General features: G+C 52.7%; 8 protein-coding genes across 8 annotated transcripts; 2 read left to right on the forward strand and 6 right to left on the reverse strand.

Annotated features, from left to right (window-relative positions):
* Positions 1 to 784: 784 nt before the first annotated feature.
* On the reverse strand, positions 785 to 1,779 carry J4E88_005743 (uncharacterized protein; the record flags this gene model as incomplete). Its single annotated transcript, XM_049399376.1, has 3 exons — positions 785 to 1,171; positions 1,242 to 1,618; positions 1,668 to 1,779. 3 exons carry the CDS (start codon positions 1,777 to 1,779, stop codon positions 785 to 787), a joined length of 876 nt encoding a protein of 291 aa, XP_049255167.1.
* Positions 1,780 to 2,689: 910 nt separating this feature from the next.
* On the reverse strand, positions 2,690 to 5,163 carry DRS1 (nucleolar DEAD-box protein required for synthesis of 60S ribosomal subunit; the record flags this gene model as incomplete). Its single annotated transcript, XM_049399377.1, has 2 exons — positions 2,690 to 3,442; positions 3,493 to 5,163. 2 exons carry the CDS (start codon positions 5,161 to 5,163, stop codon positions 2,690 to 2,692), a joined length of 2,424 nt encoding a protein of 807 aa, XP_049255168.1.
* Positions 5,164 to 5,999: 836 nt separating this feature from the next.
* J4E88_005745 (uncharacterized protein) lies at positions 6,000 to 7,096 on the forward strand (the record flags this gene model as incomplete). The annotated part of the gene is made up of 3 exons (XM_049399378.1): positions 6,000 to 6,008; positions 6,063 to 6,842; positions 6,890 to 7,096. 3 exons carry the CDS (start codon positions 6,000 to 6,002, stop codon positions 7,094 to 7,096), a joined length of 996 nt encoding a protein of 331 aa, XP_049255169.1.
* A 920-nt stretch (positions 7,097 to 8,016) lies between these two features.
* Positions 8,017 to 9,873, reverse strand: J4E88_005746 (uncharacterized protein; the record flags this gene model as incomplete). The annotated part of the gene is made up of 4 exons (XM_049399379.1): positions 8,017 to 8,194; positions 8,239 to 8,353; positions 8,404 to 9,671; positions 9,719 to 9,873. 4 exons carry the CDS (start codon positions 9,871 to 9,873, stop codon positions 8,017 to 8,019), a joined length of 1,716 nt encoding a protein of 571 aa, XP_049255170.1.
* A 1,010-nt stretch (positions 9,874 to 10,883) lies between these two features.
* Positions 10,884 to 11,909, reverse strand: J4E88_005747 (uncharacterized protein; the record flags this gene model as incomplete). Its single annotated transcript, XM_049399380.1, has 3 exons — positions 10,884 to 10,962; positions 11,016 to 11,859; positions 11,906 to 11,909. 3 exons carry the CDS (start codon positions 11,907 to 11,909, stop codon positions 10,884 to 10,886), a joined length of 927 nt encoding a protein of 308 aa, XP_049255171.1.
* Positions 11,910 to 12,670: 761 nt separating this feature from the next.
* On the forward strand, positions 12,671 to 13,608 carry J4E88_005748 (uncharacterized protein; the record flags this gene model as incomplete). Its single annotated transcript, XM_049399381.1, has 2 exons — positions 12,671 to 13,411; positions 13,465 to 13,608. 2 exons carry the CDS (start codon positions 12,671 to 12,673, stop codon positions 13,606 to 13,608), a joined length of 885 nt encoding a protein of 294 aa, XP_049255172.1.
* A 329-nt stretch (positions 13,609 to 13,937) lies between these two features.
* On the reverse strand, positions 13,938 to 14,449 carry J4E88_005749 (uncharacterized protein; the record flags this gene model as incomplete). The annotated part of the gene is made up of 2 exons (XM_049399382.1): positions 13,938 to 14,381; positions 14,444 to 14,449. The coding sequence occupies 2 exons, from the start codon at positions 14,447 to 14,449 to the stop codon at positions 13,938 to 13,940; spliced, it is 450 nt and encodes a 149-aa protein (XP_049255173.1).
* An 811-nt stretch (positions 14,450 to 15,260) lies between these two features.
* On the reverse strand, positions 15,261 to 16,558 carry J4E88_005750 (uncharacterized protein; the record flags this gene model as incomplete). Its single annotated transcript, XM_049399383.1, has 5 exons — positions 15,261 to 15,510; positions 15,560 to 15,591; positions 15,645 to 15,945; positions 15,997 to 16,462; positions 16,534 to 16,558. 5 exons carry the CDS (start codon positions 16,556 to 16,558, stop codon positions 15,261 to 15,263), a joined length of 1,074 nt encoding a protein of 357 aa, XP_049255174.1.
* Positions 16,559 to 16,566: the final 8 nt, after the last annotated feature.

Here is a 16,566-nt window from a genome sequence, read left to right on the forward strand (position 1 = left end):
CAACCCCCAGTCCACCCGGCTAGCAGCATCGTTATGGATGGACGGAAGAAAAAGGGTTTCTTATCAAAGGGGCTGCAGCGAGACTTGCGTTGACAAAGGGCCCAGACGACGTTGATGTTAGTGTTGTTGAGGACGAAACGATTGGATGGACGAATGAATTGGAATGGGTTGGAGAGGAGCCGTTGGACGTACTTGTATGAGTTGCGCATTGCTGTTGTATCGAAGGAAAACGAGATGGGGAATAGTAGGGATTAGAGGAAACACGTATTATTCATAGCGCAATGAAAACGCAATTCTAGCTTCATACAGCACCTTTTACCGTGACTTTAGCATGAGTATCACAGCCACAACCTCTCAGTTTGTATGTATATACAGCAAACGACATATTATTATACTGGCGTACAAAGGCCTTTGTCAAGACTTTGATCTTTTTCTTTCCTCCGCGCCGCAAAGCCTGAGACCATCTATAGAGGCAAAAGAGATGAACACTCGTACAAGATAAAAAGCTAGAAGCTATAAAAAAACGAATGAAGAAAGTTGATGAAGCAGACAAGTGAAGTCGCAAATCACTACAAAATGAGTAAGTGAAAACAAGAAAAGATGGAAAGATGAAGAAAGAGAAACACTGCATACAGAAGATCTGATCTGCACACATGCATGCCCGCCAAAGATGACCCACCAGGTGAGCGGTACTCCTCATTACCGGCGAGTCTGTGTGTCCTTTTGCCAGCTCTGGACTTTAGACCCGCTTACGTGTGTTCCCTCACTGACAGCAGAGAATCGTCTACTGACTCTTCTTCGCCCCCTTCCTCGGCAAACCCGCCTTCCTCCTCGCCTCGCGATCACCCTCCGCGAGCCACTGGCTCGCCTTGACCATCTGCACAACGTTTATCCACTGCTTGACCGCCATAAAGGGAGCTGACGTCAACATGCAGATCCAGGGAACAGTCGAGTCCATCTTGTTGGCACGAGCCATCTCCATGGCCGCGGCGGAGAAGGGGCTAGCGAAGAACATGGAGGGTTTGGGAGCAGCGGGCGAGCCGGGCTGGATGGACGAGGGGTTGTTGAGGTCGGAGAAGAGGGTTGGGGAGAGGAGGGGCGAGCTGAAGGAGAGGAGGTAGAGGGCGATGAAGAAGATTTCGTTCATGGCGCAGAGGGTGAAGAGGACTTTCTGTGGGTGGGTTGTTAGCGGATGTTTCGCGACTGTGCTACACACGAGATTCCCAGTTGAAGTAACGTACGTTATTGGAGTAGTACTGCTTCAACAACCAACTCCTGCTCTCATTCACGTTCTTGTGGCTCTGGCCGCTACCGCCCATGCTCAGCGTCGCGTACATGTGCATGTAGTGGCTAGCCAAGTCGAGGGAGATGAGGCCCTGGAAGACGATGCTGAAGCGCGGGAACGCTTGCGCCAAGAAAACGAGCAGACACGTTGTTGTACACCTGTCCGTCACCATGTCGAGCACAGCTCCAAACTTGGTGCTCTGCTCGTAGGCCCGCGCGGCGTAGCCGTCGAGCGCATCGAGCAGGCAGGATATGCTGTAGAGGAGGGTGCATGTGCGTGGGTGGAGGGGCATGTAGTAGAGCGAGATCAGGGCGAGGAAGACGCGCGAGTAGCCTGTGGGGATGTTAGCTCGTGTATCTTAAATAGAGAGGGGCGCGCCTACCGATCAAGTTTGGGATGAAGAGGAATATGTTCTCGTACGCGCCCTCCTTCTCAGCCTGTGCTGGCCGTACCGCGGCGCCGTTGCCGTTGGCTTGTGTTTGTACTGATGCCATGGTGGTCGAGATGGCGTCGGATCCGTCTTCTCAGTTATCCTCAATGGAGACACTCGCTATAGCTGCGTGTCTTTGTATACAGGTATACCCCGCTGCGCTTACTGCAGAGAGTGGAGGCTCGTATGCGCGCTCTGCTGATGCTCAGAGCGCTAGGCAGCAGGTGCTCGTATGGGATGACGTGCAGCGAGATCAAGTCCAGCGCTGGGCGTGAACGGACGGAATCGTTCGGAACGGGCGTGCAGAGTGCCAACAAACGCTTCGTTGGGCTTGCAATAGCTGTTGAAGCTGTGCGGGTCCAGACCAGAAAGTTGTCGAATGAGCCGCCGATAAGCCGAGCTGATAACGAAACCCTGTCGCGAATGCAGGTGCTTGGTAGTACAGGGCTGCCAAAAAAGTAAGACCGAGATGGACAAGAAGGCGTAGTTAGAGGTGTTGGAAGGAGCGTACGTGTCAAGAAACTGGTGGAAGCAAAAGTAGTTGTGCCTGGAAATTGAGGTACCATAAATCTGCCATGTTCGTCCGCCAGCTCCCGGTTACCCGCCTAGACCGAAAAGGGGGTGAGCTTGGCATATGAGGTCAATCGCACATCAGTTCCGTCACCGGACCAAACGGACCATGTGCGCTCATCAGCAATGAACATTGTGAATTTATGGTTATTGTTTTCACACCATCTGCCTGGTCTTGCTGCTGACGGTAGTATCTCATGTTTCACGCAGGAGGGCAATACAACAGCGGGGAAGTCTTCAGCGAGAGTCTGCTTGCGTAACGACGTACGAATATGTCTACGTATTGTCAACACTGTTCATGTACTTTGGTATCTCGCACTCTTCATGTATCTTAAGAGGCCATGAATCGATAAATCGTGATCAGAGGTATCATTAAGCTATGTAGCCACTCCTGAATAAACCACCTACTCCTTGAAGCCCTTGAACGACCCGGTCTTCGCGGCGATCTTCTTCGACTTAGCCTTCTGGTGAGCCTGCTTCTCCTTCGCTTTGCCAGTACTGAGACCACGATCCGCCTTGCCCTTCTTCCATACCTTGCCTTCTGATCGGACGTCGTTCATCTCGAGCTTCTTGCGGTCTTTGCCACTGAGCTTCTTCCCCTTCTTCGCCTTCAGAGCCGCTCCGGCAGATTGTGAAGACCCGTTTAGTGCAGCAGCACCCTTCTCTTTCTCTGCCAACTTGTCCTTCTCGGACTCGAACCATGTGCGCCTTGGCCGAGACTTGATCTCATCTTCGTGCTGAATCAGGTTCTCACCTCGCTTGAGGTCACGTTCTGTGACGCTCATGGCACGCTCTTCTTTCTCTTCGGCGAGGACCTCCTCAATTTCGCCTTCAAGATCCTTGATCTTCTTCATCCACCTGTCGGTTTCTTCCACTGGTACTTGTCGACTGACAACCTTGGCGCCTTGGTCGCGCGAGGCCTTGACAGCCTGCTTGACGACCTTGCGGTCAGGTTCTGCGGCAAGCGTACAGGCACGACCACTTCGTCCTGCACGAGCGGTACGACCAACACGATGCATGTAGATGTCGTGACTTTGCGGTGCTTCGTAGTTGATGACTACCGCGACGTTCTTGATATCAAGACCACGCGAGGCAACGTCGGTAGCCAACAAGTACGCCGACTTGCCTGATCGGAAAGCCTCCACGGATTGGATACGCTGTAACTGTTAGTACCGCATCAAACGTCAAATATGATTGAGTTGCTTACCTGTTCTTGGCTCATGTTACCATGGAGCTCACTAGCCTTGAGCCCACAGAGAGCGAATACAACGCGCACCCGATGCGCTTCCTTCTTTTGCCTGAAGAAGATGATGACTTTCTCTGTGTAGATCTTTTCACAGATGTACATCAAATACGCAAGCCTCTTATCTTCCTTGCCCTGCCTCAATCGCACGAACTCTTGCGTCAGACCTGCTACAGTGTGCTTCTTGGCATCAACCATCAGGCGTACGGGCTTGTCCATACCGATACGGATAAGCTTGTCGACTGAGCTCGTCATGGTAGCGGAGAACAGCATAGTCTGTCGTGATTTCGGGATAGTCGTCAGAATCTCGTTCAGTTGGGTCTCGAAACCCTCTTCGAGCATACGATCGGCCTCATCGAGAACAAGAATCTCGAGATGCTCAACCTGGAAGGCAGCTGTGTTGTGCATGTGATCGATGAAACGACCAGGCGTCGCAATCACAACATCTGGTCGTGTCTTCAGCACAGCCTCTTGGTCGCGCGTTGAGAAACCACCAGCCATCAGTGCAAAAGTGATATCGGTGAAAGAGGCAAGCTTGGTCGCGACGTTGAAACATTGTACCGCCAACTCACGAGTAGGCATGAAGATGGCGACACGTGTGGTTGGAACCTTCTTTGGTCGGTAGAGCAGACGTTCGAGGATAGGAATCAGGAAAGCGGCCGTTTTACCGGAACCAGTCTCGGCTCCTCCCACGACGTCCTTGCCTTGCATCGCAATCGGCACTGCTTTGTTCTGGATAGGCGTAGGCTCGGTGAAGCCCACAGATGCCAAACCGCGTAGAATGGGTCGTGAAAGCGACATGGCTTGGAAGGAACCAGTGCCACCTTTGGCCCCCTTCTTCTTCTTGATCTGCACGCTGTCTTCGGGCGCGAAGAAAGCGGCTGCCTTCTTCGCCTCGACGGCGTCCTCTTCCTCGCTCTGATCTTCGTGGTCTGTTTCGGCGCCCTCAAGGTCCATGGGATGTGGTACATGCGGTACTTCTGCTTCTTCGTCTGACTCGCCCTCCTCTTCACTTCCACTACCCTCAGCCCCGGAAGCCTCCTCGTCTTCCTGGTCTTCCTCTGAATCGCTTGCTGCGCCCATGCCGAACCCGTCTTCGGCCATGAGCTCGTCGTCCTCGCCGAAACCTTCAAAGTCGCCATTGACAGAAGCCTCGGGCGACTCAGTTTCTATGACTGCCTGTGCGCTCTTCTTATTCCGCCTCCGCTCGATGATGTCGTCGACATCGACCGCGGTGCCCTTCTTCTGCGACTCCTGCGCTACTGTGCCATTGTCGTTGCCCCAGCCGTCAAACTCCTCCACGAATCCAGTATCTATGTCGCCGACCGCAAACTCGAAGTCGCTGGCAATGTCGTCATTCTGTTCGACATCTTCAGTCGGTTCTGGCATCGCGTTGTCATCTTCGATTTCTGGAGCGGGCTCGGCTCCTTTCTTTCCCTTCTTCTTGTCCTTCTTCGCTTTCTTCGACGCGACTTCTTTCGGCTTAACGTGGAGATCAGGATCTTCAGTGTATTTCCTCTTCTTTCCAGCGCCAGCTAGTTTGGCCGTTGCTGCAGCCTCGTCGGCACCACCGTCGTCGGATACATCCTCGTGGTCAGAGATGGTGAAAATGAAGTCGTCGTCCTTGGGCGCCATGGTTATCGTGTGGCGATACCTCGTGTACTGGGGTAATTGCAGAGATAGTTGAGCGTTCTGCGTTTGCAAGCGTCGCAAAAAAAGTTCGGGCTCGGGGGATCTGTGCTCAGCGCACCCCTGCAGCCTAAAAGTGGGGTCGCTGCAGCCGTCGCGACTGCGAACAGCTTGGATCTCCGAGTCGTGGCAAACATCACTCGGACGTCTACATCATCTCGAATACTACCCATTTATCAACATTCAATGGTGTGTATGCAGCAAGATGCACACAAAATCTAGCCACCAGGATGCTCGCTAGCGCGTTGGTAGCGCGTTGACAGCCTACCAGGCATCAGAGACGTTTGCGACAAACGAACATGGTCTAATGACGACTGGCCAAATGCGCCAATAGATGACACCAAGTCTCACACGGAGGCCGCTCTCTCATGTGATATTGTATAGGTCCTGATATAATACTGCTTACTACTTCTGCTAGCCTTATCCAATGGGATATCTAGATCTCTGCTGAGCAACATACTCATCTGTCTGGCTCAAGCGTCCACGGTACCTAGATGCCAAGTTACAGATCTCAGGCTACAATCTTCCTACTAAACGGCTGAGAAGTTTACCGTGAGTCACTGCCTGCCAATTGAAGCCAGGCATCCACAGCGCCTTCCGGTTCCATACCGCCAACCGACGTCAGCTGCAGCCTCAGCCTGATATAACTAGCCTTGTCAGTCACGATTCGGTTGAGGCTCCTTCTATACCACGCTTTTCACTCTCCAATCTATTTTACTCGGTCGCTGATACACCACTAATCAACACCCGTACCACCACCTCACTGACCACCTCACTCCACCATGCGTCGAGTGCCACGACGGGCAGCCTCACCCACCCCAACCACTCGAGTCCTCCGCTCGCAGACTAAACAAGCAGCTTCAGAAGCCCACGCCACCAAGGTCACCAAGCCCACGAGGAAGCGTCGCCCACGTGCAGATCCCTGGGCGAAGAAGCGCAAACCAAACCCCAACCCCAGGCCGCGCAAGCCACCGCCCACCCACTTCACATGCCGCATCTGCATCGAAGAGCAACCCACCGATGAGTTCGTCAAATGGGTGCCACCGAAGCGCGGCCGCTGGCAGCAACACCTAGACGTCCCCTTCAACTGCATCGCCCACCTAGCCCGGAACCCCAGCAAACGGAAAATCGACCCCGTCTGCAAAACATGCATAGGTAACTTCCTCTCCGCAAAGATGGACACGCTCGGTGTACGCCAAATCGGCGCCGGCTGTCTAGAACCCGGTTGTACGGAGCCCTGGGACCACCACTTCATCCTGCGCTACATGCCTGCGGGTGAAGCACTCGAGAAGTTCAACATGGAAATGCTGGAAGTGTGGAAAGAAACTGCGAGTCCCAAGCCGATGACCTGTCTCTCACCGTCATGCACTGCGATCGGTTTGCCAGATGCGACGGCGGCTGGATACCCGCAAGTTGCGTGCAACGACTGTGCTTTCCGGTCTTGCGCCCAGTGTCTTGTTCCGTGGCACAAGGACGTTACGTGTGCGGAGTATGCGGCGAAGCATGTGGATGAGAAGATGAGTGATGCCGAGAAAGAAACGCTCAAGCTCATGCAGGGTAAAGATGGAAAGAGGTGTCCGAATTGCCAGTTGGTTATCGAGAAAGATGGTGGCTGTGATAGCATGGTAAGACCCCATCTTCCACTTCACGATGCTTTGCTAATTTACCACAGTTCTGCGTTGGATGCCACAAATACTTCAACTGGGCAAGTGCCGCTTCAGCGTTGACGGGCGCTAAGAAAGCCGAGGCTCCTTACATCCGCGACATGCCGTACTGGCTCCACGATGGTATGGTTGTGTGCGAGATGGACGGTATCAATGGACTGGACGGTACTACTGGCGCGGTTGCTGCGGCGTCGGACGGCGTGGTAGAGGGATGATGTGCGATGCTGAACTGGCGTGGTTATGACTGTTATGATCACGAAGGAATATGCATTATTAACATGTTATGTACCTGCGACATGGGCCACGGCATGGAGTGGATTGAGATTGGACATGTGTTGTTAATGTCCAACAAAATTCTATAGAAGAACTTCAGCACATCACAATCTCTCATACACAACGATGCCATCGATGGATCTGCCAGAGCACTCAGGCCCCAAATGGTGTAGATTTTTGGTTGTACAGAGTTTGCGTATTAGTTACAGAATCCCAGCTCGCAGCCACGAGTTTCCTCTCTTTCCCGGTGTTTGTAAAGCAAATTGATCGCTCCCCTCGCTCTCTGTGACTCCAATCGCGCGGACGAATACCACCTGTCCCGCTCGTCGTGTGAAACGCCATGTGATGCATTTTGAACGCCAACCAACGCCAACAGCAGAATTGGGGGGTGATGCATTATGGTAAAAAGTGGGTGATCAAACCTTCTTGTAGTGTTTTTGTGACGCGCTCTGTGGCGGTCTTTTCCTACTTTTTTTTTCTGGTTTTGTTTGTTAGAGGCCCTCGGATGTACTGATACGCACCTGCACCTGATGCGGCGTCGGATCGCAAGTCCGGAGGCGTCTCTAGTTCGATCGATAAAGACCTGTGTAATCAGGCAGGCAGGTTGCTAACGAGCCATACCTTTGTCGGCGCGCGGGGAAGCAGCCGGAACTGAAGAGAAGAAGAATGTCAGAAACCCCAAGAATATCAAGTGAATGATGGAGAGTATAGAAAAAGCGAACATGTGCTAGCTTAGCTGAAAGCGAACTTATGCTGCCGCTGGAGTAGCGACTCCATTGGTAGCCAGTTCGGCCTGTCGACGCTTTGCTGCCGAATGCTCGCTGTCCTGTATTAGCACAATCGTCAGCATAATGGCGTATGATTACTCTCGGGACGCGGGTGAGCGGCGAGAGGATTTAGTGAGGCGTGAGTCACGCACGTCAATGCCTGTATCGGCGAAGTGGCGCTTAGCACTTTTCGCGTCCTTCTTCTTCTTGTCTTTGCTAGGCTTCTTTGGCCGGATCTCTCCTTCGACGAAAACATCATCGGGAAGCGCAGTGCTGACAAGTTAGCAATTGTAAACATGGATAAGCGGTATACTCACTTGCGCGTATGGACCACCTTGACCGACATCACTTTGTCATCGTAAAGGTCGGAGTCGGTGATGTAGCTCCTAAATTGGCTCACTGGGTAGGAGATGTCGAGCGACTTGGTAGCATCTACAGGCCGAGTTAGCTGTGCTATGTGATGCATAACAAAGTATACGAACCTGGAGGCAAAGTAAGACCAATGTAGAAGGTCGTCGTGTATATGATATGCTGCTCGCCATTCGCTGGCTCAGTACCCTCAGCAGGAACTTCGGATGCCGGGATCATGTACTCGAGAGAACCCTGCGTGACCTCATGAAATTGATCGTCTTTGCAGCGGTGGAAACGTTCGAAGTAGTGAATGTACGGGCGGGCGGTGTCGATGCCCGTTTGTCCATCGTCGATGCCTTTGACGATATGACGGATTTTCGACTGTACCAGTCCGGAGAAGGTCGAGTTAGCTTCCTTGGTCCGACTCGCGGCAACGACACTGAGGTAGTATTTGTGGTCTTTGGTAAAGAAGGAGTGGCGCTCGAAGAGTGAATCCCAGTCCTTGGCGCCCGAGAAGATGTGCTGTAGGATCTTGTCCGCTCGCCCGAACTCCTCCTTCATGATTCGCAGCGTCGATGGCATCACTGTATGTGTAGCGCACATGGAAGGAAAAGCGGGTGTGATGATGGGCATGAGGTGGGCGCGATCGCCGCCGTAGACCTGGGGATTCCACACCCGGAGACCCAAGTCGCCCTCTTCGATGTGCTTTAGCATAACAGGTCGCGGCCAGGTCCATTTGTACATCAAGCTGAAGAACTTGGAAACGATAGTAGCGCCGTTGGCCATGGGATACAGCTGGCAGATGCGCGCAACCATGATAGCCCACGCAACTCCGCCAGGATATCCGAAGACTGCACCGTAGATGCCGCGGCGGTTTGACCAGAGTTTGATGGCCCTCAGCGCGTGTCGAAAGCTGACCTTTTGCGGCACCGCATCCAAGAGTTCGTTGGTGACTCGTGTGCCGTTCACACTGCGTGTTGCCGACTCGCCGAGACCTTCCAAATCCTTCTTCTCGATCGTCTCCATTGTTCTCGGTATCGACGATCTCTTCGGCAAGGACGCGAATAGCAAATCTATGCTCACACCGCGGTATTCCATCTTGATAATGGGGACAAAGGCATCTTCGACGGGCACGAATTCGGTGATGTCCTCGGCCTTGGTCATCTCTCTGAAGGTCGGAGGGAAGTTTTTGAAGAATTCGTCGATGGTCACGAACTTGGGCGCGACAACGAGTGTATCAATATCCGACGTGGGACCGTGGACGCCGAGAGCGTAACTACCGAAGGTGAAGATCTTGCCGCCGGCGGCATCGAGGATAGGCTGCTGCACGCCCTTCTGTTTGCCGACGCGACGGACAAACTCTTCGACGACCTTCTGAATGTGATCGATGACCTCCTCCCTGCGAAGATTAGCTTGGCGCGACTACGTGTTCAGGGAGCGCCGTACCTCCTGCGGTTGCCCTCGGGAGTCTCGAAGACATTCTCAGTCTTCAGCGTCTCGATGAGTTTGTCGTTTAGCCGGATATCGTGTTCAGTTGGCGCGGCCTCTGATATGGCGCTGGTGACTCCAAACTGCCGGGTGGGCTTCTTCTGGCCGTCCATGGTGAAGGGTGAGAGAATCGGGGTTGAAAGAGTCGCGCGACTTCGGGGGTGCTGCGGCGAGCTGGCGCGGAAGAAGTCGCAATCGGGCGCGTGTCGGGGTGGATTGTCGTGAGAGACGGCTGGGAAATGAGTGTAATAAGAGTTTCAGCGCTCCCACATGGCGACGCGACCTTTCCCGAGTTGAAGTCTGGAAAGTGAATGCACAGCAATCAGAAGTCGAGGATGCATCCGTCTTTCGAGCAGCCCGTTGCCAAGGCGCTAGGGCGCCACTGTGGCTCATCTTAGAAGCGGCGGCATTCACCCGTCGCCATCGCAACATTGGCAAACCTTGCCAACTCAACATCACCATCGCCTAACATGGCGAGACAATTACCCTTGCATCTCTCCCACAAGAGTGCACTAGTGCTATTGCCTCCCGCTAATATCGCTGCACCTATCGAAGGCGTCCGACGCACGCACGACAAGAACTTCGAGCGATGGCCTGCGCATATAAACCTGCTATACCCTTTCCTATCGTCACCTTCTGAAACTAGCGGGCAAGGCGAGGACTCGCACTCGTCTCTCAAGCCTGACATACGTGTCCGTGTCGCAAGAGCCGTTCAAGACATACGATCATTCCACATAACGCTCAATGCGGATCCACCCGGGTTCTTCAGCCACGGCAAAGGGGGCAGCAAAACAGTTTGGCTAGGTCCTACTACAGACAATGTCCAACGGCTTCAAGCAGTTCTGCAACAGGAATTTGCTGAAGTAAATGCAGATCGGCGGCCCTTCGTCCCTCACCTTTCTGTAGGACAGGTGAAGAGTGAGGCCCGCCTGGATGAACTCCGCACACTGATTAGAAAGAGAATAGCGGAACATGTGGATCACAGCCCAAATGATGAAGTCATCCCTGCAGCTTTGGACTGGCATGTTGATCAAGTATGTGTTATTCAACGTAATACCTACAATGATCGTTTCAAGGTAGTCGAGACTATCAAACTATAAAACCAGTAGCATTGTTTACGAGATCAGTTCTTCGAAAAGAACTCCCGCATCTGGTTATCCAGCCATTTCACGTCTTCCGTCGACTGTCCCGGTCCGCCGGCCCTAAGTTGCTTGTCAGCTTCACGTGTTCGATACATTCGGGAGAAAAAACACACCAGTGGCCCCAGATAGACGGGAAAACCTTCAATGTTCCCACGCCTGGCTTCATGTTCTGAACTTCGATTTCTGAATCTTCTGGTGGAAAATACAGATCTGTCTTCGCTGGCAGGACAAGTGTCTTCGCTTTGATACCCTTCATCGCTTTCTCAAAATCGCCATTATACGGTTCCTGCTGCGAACAGTCACCAGCTTGCCATGTATGCGCCATGACCAGCATATTCTCTGGGTCTTTCGAGAGTGCCCAAGATTCCCAGAAGTTGACAAGAAAGTCGTCCAGATTCTTGAATCCAAGCGTGGGTGCTGTCTCATACAGCTTCTCACGATAGAATGCTTGTGAGAAGCCCCAACCAGCATACACGCGTCCAAGAGCCTTCAATCCGACCTCTCGGTTCGAAGATGCGAATTGCTCTGTTTTGCCTTGAGCAGCTAGCAGACTTGGCTTCGCAACTCCTGCTGAACTTGTTCCTATTGCAGCGTACAAGGCACTCTTGACGCCTTCTAGGAAGACCTGGTTATGCAAGCTCGTCTTTGCACTTCCACAGAACGGTACCGCGAGGTCCATAAAGTCGGGGAACTGCGTAGCCCACTGGTACGTCTGTCCTGCACCCATGGACCAACCAAGGACTGCACGAGCATGCTTCACACCAAGATGCTTTGTGACGAGCTCATGCTGCGCTTTCACATTGTCGTAAAATAGCACTTCTGGAAACGGGCGCAAATCTGGCATATTGGATGGCGAGGATGACTGCCCATTTCCGAATAAAGCAGGCATGATGATGTAGTATTCAGAAGGGTTGAGTGTCTTGTCCGAGCCCGTCAGCCAGATATTGTCGGATATTGCTACATCTTCGTATTAGCAGCGGCGCAGTAAGGGTGCCTGGGCTACGCATACTCCCAGAATACCATGTTGGGTATATGATAGCAGGTAGCGATGGATCACCTAGGGTCTTGTAGGCGATGAAAGCGTCTGGAATCTCTCCACCTGACTTCAGCTTGAAATCACCCAACTTGTAGGTTTGATAATCATCGTTGGAAGACATGGTGGTATTTGAATGCAAAGACTATGGCGAAGTTTTGGACAGCTACGAGAGGATGGGTTTCAAACAGATATCACCATCGAAAGACGTGCGTGCACAGTCACGCTATCTATCTATCTATCATCACCATGCCCCTCAGTTCCAGCTTCCGTGGTAGACCCTGCCACTAAGCTCTGGCGTGGTTATCGTTCATGGCGGGGTAGCTGAGAGATATGTATGGTGGGGTACATGACGTTGACAAACCCGTCCCTTGCGGCAAATCGCCCTGTGTACCCGTCGGAATGGCCATGCCCAAACCTTCTTTACGGGCCAGAAATATATATCTTCTAGTAGCCTCAGAACAGATAAAACTACTTGGTCTCAAGCGACCTACCAAGACCCGTACAATGGCCGCTTAAAGAGCCTCGGTGGGCGTTCCGCGGCCGCCCTTGTGCAAGTATAGGCTCGGAATTATATCCGCTATTTGCCGTAGAGCACTTTTTTGCGCGATTGATCATCTTTTACTAAACGGCAGTTGCATCTATACCTAAATATCGATATATAAGTCTTCGTTCCCGTGATCATCAGTACAGCACAGTTTTTCACCCAAGTCTCAACACACTACAGACATCATCATGGCAACCGGACGAGCAGATGCCGAAAAGGAAATAAAGCGCAACCCACACGGCGACTTCAAAGCCGTCGAAGCCTCGCGCCCACCCTTCGACACATCCTCCTCCTTCCACTACACGCAAACCCCAAAACCCAACTGGCAACCCGGTTCCGGTCCCAACGAGCCCTCGAGCTTGCAAAAGGCGCACCGCTCCATCAACCCCTACGAAGAAGGCCGACCCGTAGTACACAACTACAAGCTGCTCATCTCCGCCATTGTCCCCCGCCCAATCGGTTTCGTCTCAACAATCAGCGCAGATGGAAAAAGCACCAACCTCGCTCCCTTCAGCTACTTCAACCTCGTGAACCACGATCCACCCATGTTCGTCCTAGGGTTCGCGGGTGGCATGGACAAGGCTAAGGATACGCTGAAGAATCTGGTTGATACCAAGGAAGCTGTTATCAACATCATCACGGAGGAGTACGTCGAGGCGGCGAATTACACGAGCATCAATGCGCCGGCTGATGTGAGTGAATGGGCGTTTAGCGGGCTGCATGCCGAGAAGAGTAAGTTTGTCAAGCCGGATCGTGTCAAGGAGGCTGTGTTTAGTATTGAGGGAAAACTGGTGAATACGGTGGAGTGGACGAGTAAGAATCCTGCTACGCCGGATAAGAAGACGGGTGTTACTGCGTTTGTGGAGGGTGTCAACTTTTGGGTTCGGGAGGATGCTGTTGATGAGCAGGGTGTGCTTGTTGATCCTGCTGTAAGTATCGAGTGTGAAGATTATGGGTGTTGGAGGTTGCTAATGCTGGACAGGTTCTCAAGCCGATATCTAGGTTGGGCGGTATTACGTATGCGAGGTCGACGCAGGCGTTTGAGCTGCCGAGACCGGAGTACGAGGAGGTTACTAAGGATCCTGAGGTTGCGAAGTTGGCGCAGCCGAAGGGTGAAGGTCAATAGGGAGTCTTATCGAGGCTGCAGGGCAATAGACATGTACTATGTGCATGAAAAGAGGGAGGCGCATAGATTTGAAGGTATAGACGAGTAAACACATGGTCAATACAAGAAGACATCACTAAATGGGAAGAGCGTCCTTTCGTTCGCAGCTCATAACTGTCCAGAAAAGAAGCAGAGGTATCATAACTAAAACTCGTCTACAAATTCGGATGTCGTCCCGCCTCATGCGGCACCCTCATCCCTAGCCAAGGGCAGCCCAATGAAGAAATTTAAACGACCTGCCCTGTAAATTCCCTCTCCTCTAATCCAACTTCAACCTTTCGTCCCAACGCTTACAAGGCCATGACACCGGCGAATGCGGCAGCAAAACCAGCGCCCATCACGCCAACTACGTTGGCCATGGCGGCACCGGTTCCGGTCGCAGACGCACTCGCACCTGTCGCGGATGCACCACTGGCACCCGCTCCAGTGGTAGTAGCAAGAGTGCCGTTCTCGCCGAGGATAGCCTGGTTGACCAGCCTCTGCACCTCTTGGTTGTACTTGTCGTAGTAGCTCTTCACATCGCTGGGGAGCGCGCTGTACCAGGCCGGTGTCTCAGAGAGGGTCTCGAGCGCACCGACTTCGGTGACGCCGCTAGGAATCGAGTATGAAGCGGTAGCAACGAAGGATTTGAGACCATCGTGAGCGGATTTGGCGGCAGCGAGGTTGGAGGCTTGGGTGAGGGATGCGAGACCTGTCTCGACTACGTTCAATACGGACGAAGCGTAACCGTCGATCTTAATATCGTGGATCAGCATTGATTACACAAGACAAGGTAATGGGTTGGGTAGACTGAGACATACATCGGTGAGAATGTTGAGGTTGGTGGGGAACGGTGTGGTGATGATAGCGAATTCTGCGACAGCAGTGCCAGCAACGGCAGTGAGGAGAGCGAGGTTCTTGAACTGCATCGTAACGGTAATTGCGGAAGTTGTGGAGAACGTTGGTGAAGAACAGGTGAACAGTGCCGTCTAAAGTTGAAACTAAGATCGAAGAATGACAGAAATAACGATTGACAGAAGCAAGAGCGAGGAGCTAGGAGCAAAAACGCGTGGTAGAGCAGGCAGCATCCACTTTATGTATACTTCCAAGGTTCAATTTGTGCATCAACACCCGAACGCGTATACTCCGCCACGAAACTCGGCTCCAGCGCATGGGTAATAATGTCGTGTCAGCCCGTCATATTCGCTGTCTTGCGCCATGCGTAGGTATTTTTGTTTTTAGTAACGAAAACCGTTGAGCGCCTTGCAGGTAAGCTGAAGATCTGTCAAACGGTCCCCCCAACATGATCGTCAGGTCAACGCAAACCATCAATCGGGGGACCCACAGCAAAAGATCAACGACACGCGTTCGATGTGCAAACTGCAATGAGGGCCACAATCTCAGGGTGTTTCGGATGATATTCAGGGGGCGGTTATCTTGGATTCGGTGCGGGAATGTTTGGGACGGCCTAGGCCTCGTTTAGAGTGGGTTGCATTAGGGCCCACTTTGGCCCGAACAAGCTTTTTCCCTCAATCGTCCCAATGAGCTGACAGCGAGGCCTCCCACTAGATCTATAAATACGCTCAACACAATTTCACAGCCTCGATATTCGAGGCCACGATATCTCACGTCGTCTAATCAACCTCTCGTACGGCTGTCGTGGTTGTGATGCCTTCACCGCTGGACTTCTTTCCGGTAGTTTCGCGTTCTTCGCTGGAAGAAATGCTCTCGGCTTGCGCGCTGTGAGGGGGGCTGCTCTTGCTTTCTTTCCACCCTAGGAACCCGAAACCGATGATGACGACGAGCCAGTATAGGTTGTACGAGATGACGGAGCCGTAGGTCGCGCTGTTTTGCCAGCCGAAAAGAGAGTTGAAGATACCCCAACTGAGCCGATGTTAGCGAAGAAACATCTGGATGAGAGTGCATCACTTACCCGCCATCGCCGTTTTCCAATGGTGAGCAGCACTGTTGTCGCAGTCAGTATAAGATATTCGGCTACTGTCACAATATAGACCCACGTTTACGTGCCACACGCTCTTCCTGATATCGTAGCTACCAGGACCGGCACCGGCTTCTGCAGCACCCTCGCCAGCGAGCTTCACCCAGGCATTCTGTTCGAGGTTCCAGACACCTTTGGAGAACAGACCCGCTGCAACCAGGTAAAGGAAGCACGTCGAGATGACGAGGAAGATTTGTAGAGAGGTCTTGTTGCCGCCCTTGTAGATGAGGAATCCGACCAAGGCACCCGCACCGAGACCGCAGAGTACGGCGAGAGGGAAGCTAGTCGCTGGCGCACCGAGTCCGACACCTGCGATGAACCTGATGGAATGTTCAGCTCTGCGATGTAGGGGCAAGACTGATGTAACTTACAGCACTGCTTCAATGCCTTCGCGAAGCACAGTAACGAAGGGCAGGATGAACATGGCGTACTTTTCCGACCATCGCTTCAGTCTACCCTTGATAGGTAGTTTCGAATCCTTTTGCTCCAGTACTTTAGAAATCTTCACACGCCATTTGTCTTGAAGCTTGCTGACGCGGAGCAGGGCAGCTCCCATCATAGTGATGATGACACTTGCGAGGATTGCGAAGGCGCCTTCCCAAATGTTCTCTGCAGCTTCGAAGGCATTACGACCAGCAGTGTAGAAAGTGCCAATGACGCCGGCGCAGATGACCAAGCAGATCAGAACACCTGCCCCGACGCCATACCAGACCTGGCGTACGAGTCGTTTGTGGACTGTCGCGTCATGTTCAGGGCCAAGGGTTTGCTTGAGGAAAGCGAGGAGCACTGAGACGATGATGCTGGTTTCCAGACACTCGCGGAAGCAAATGAAGAAGACTTGATCGGTGTTAGCAATGATGGCATGGTCTGTACCACAAGGTGGAAGCCGACTGTTCTCGCATACGTACCTGGCACAGCAAAGACGTTCGGCATCTTGAGGG

This window comes from Alternaria novae-zelandiae (assembly GCF_023758075.1).
Source record: "Alternaria novae-zelandiae strain BMP 2774 chromosome Unknown scaffold_10, whole genome shotgun sequence".
Lineage (NCBI taxonomy): Eukaryota > Fungi > Ascomycota > Dothideomycetes > Pleosporales > Pleosporaceae > Alternaria > Alternaria novae-zelandiae.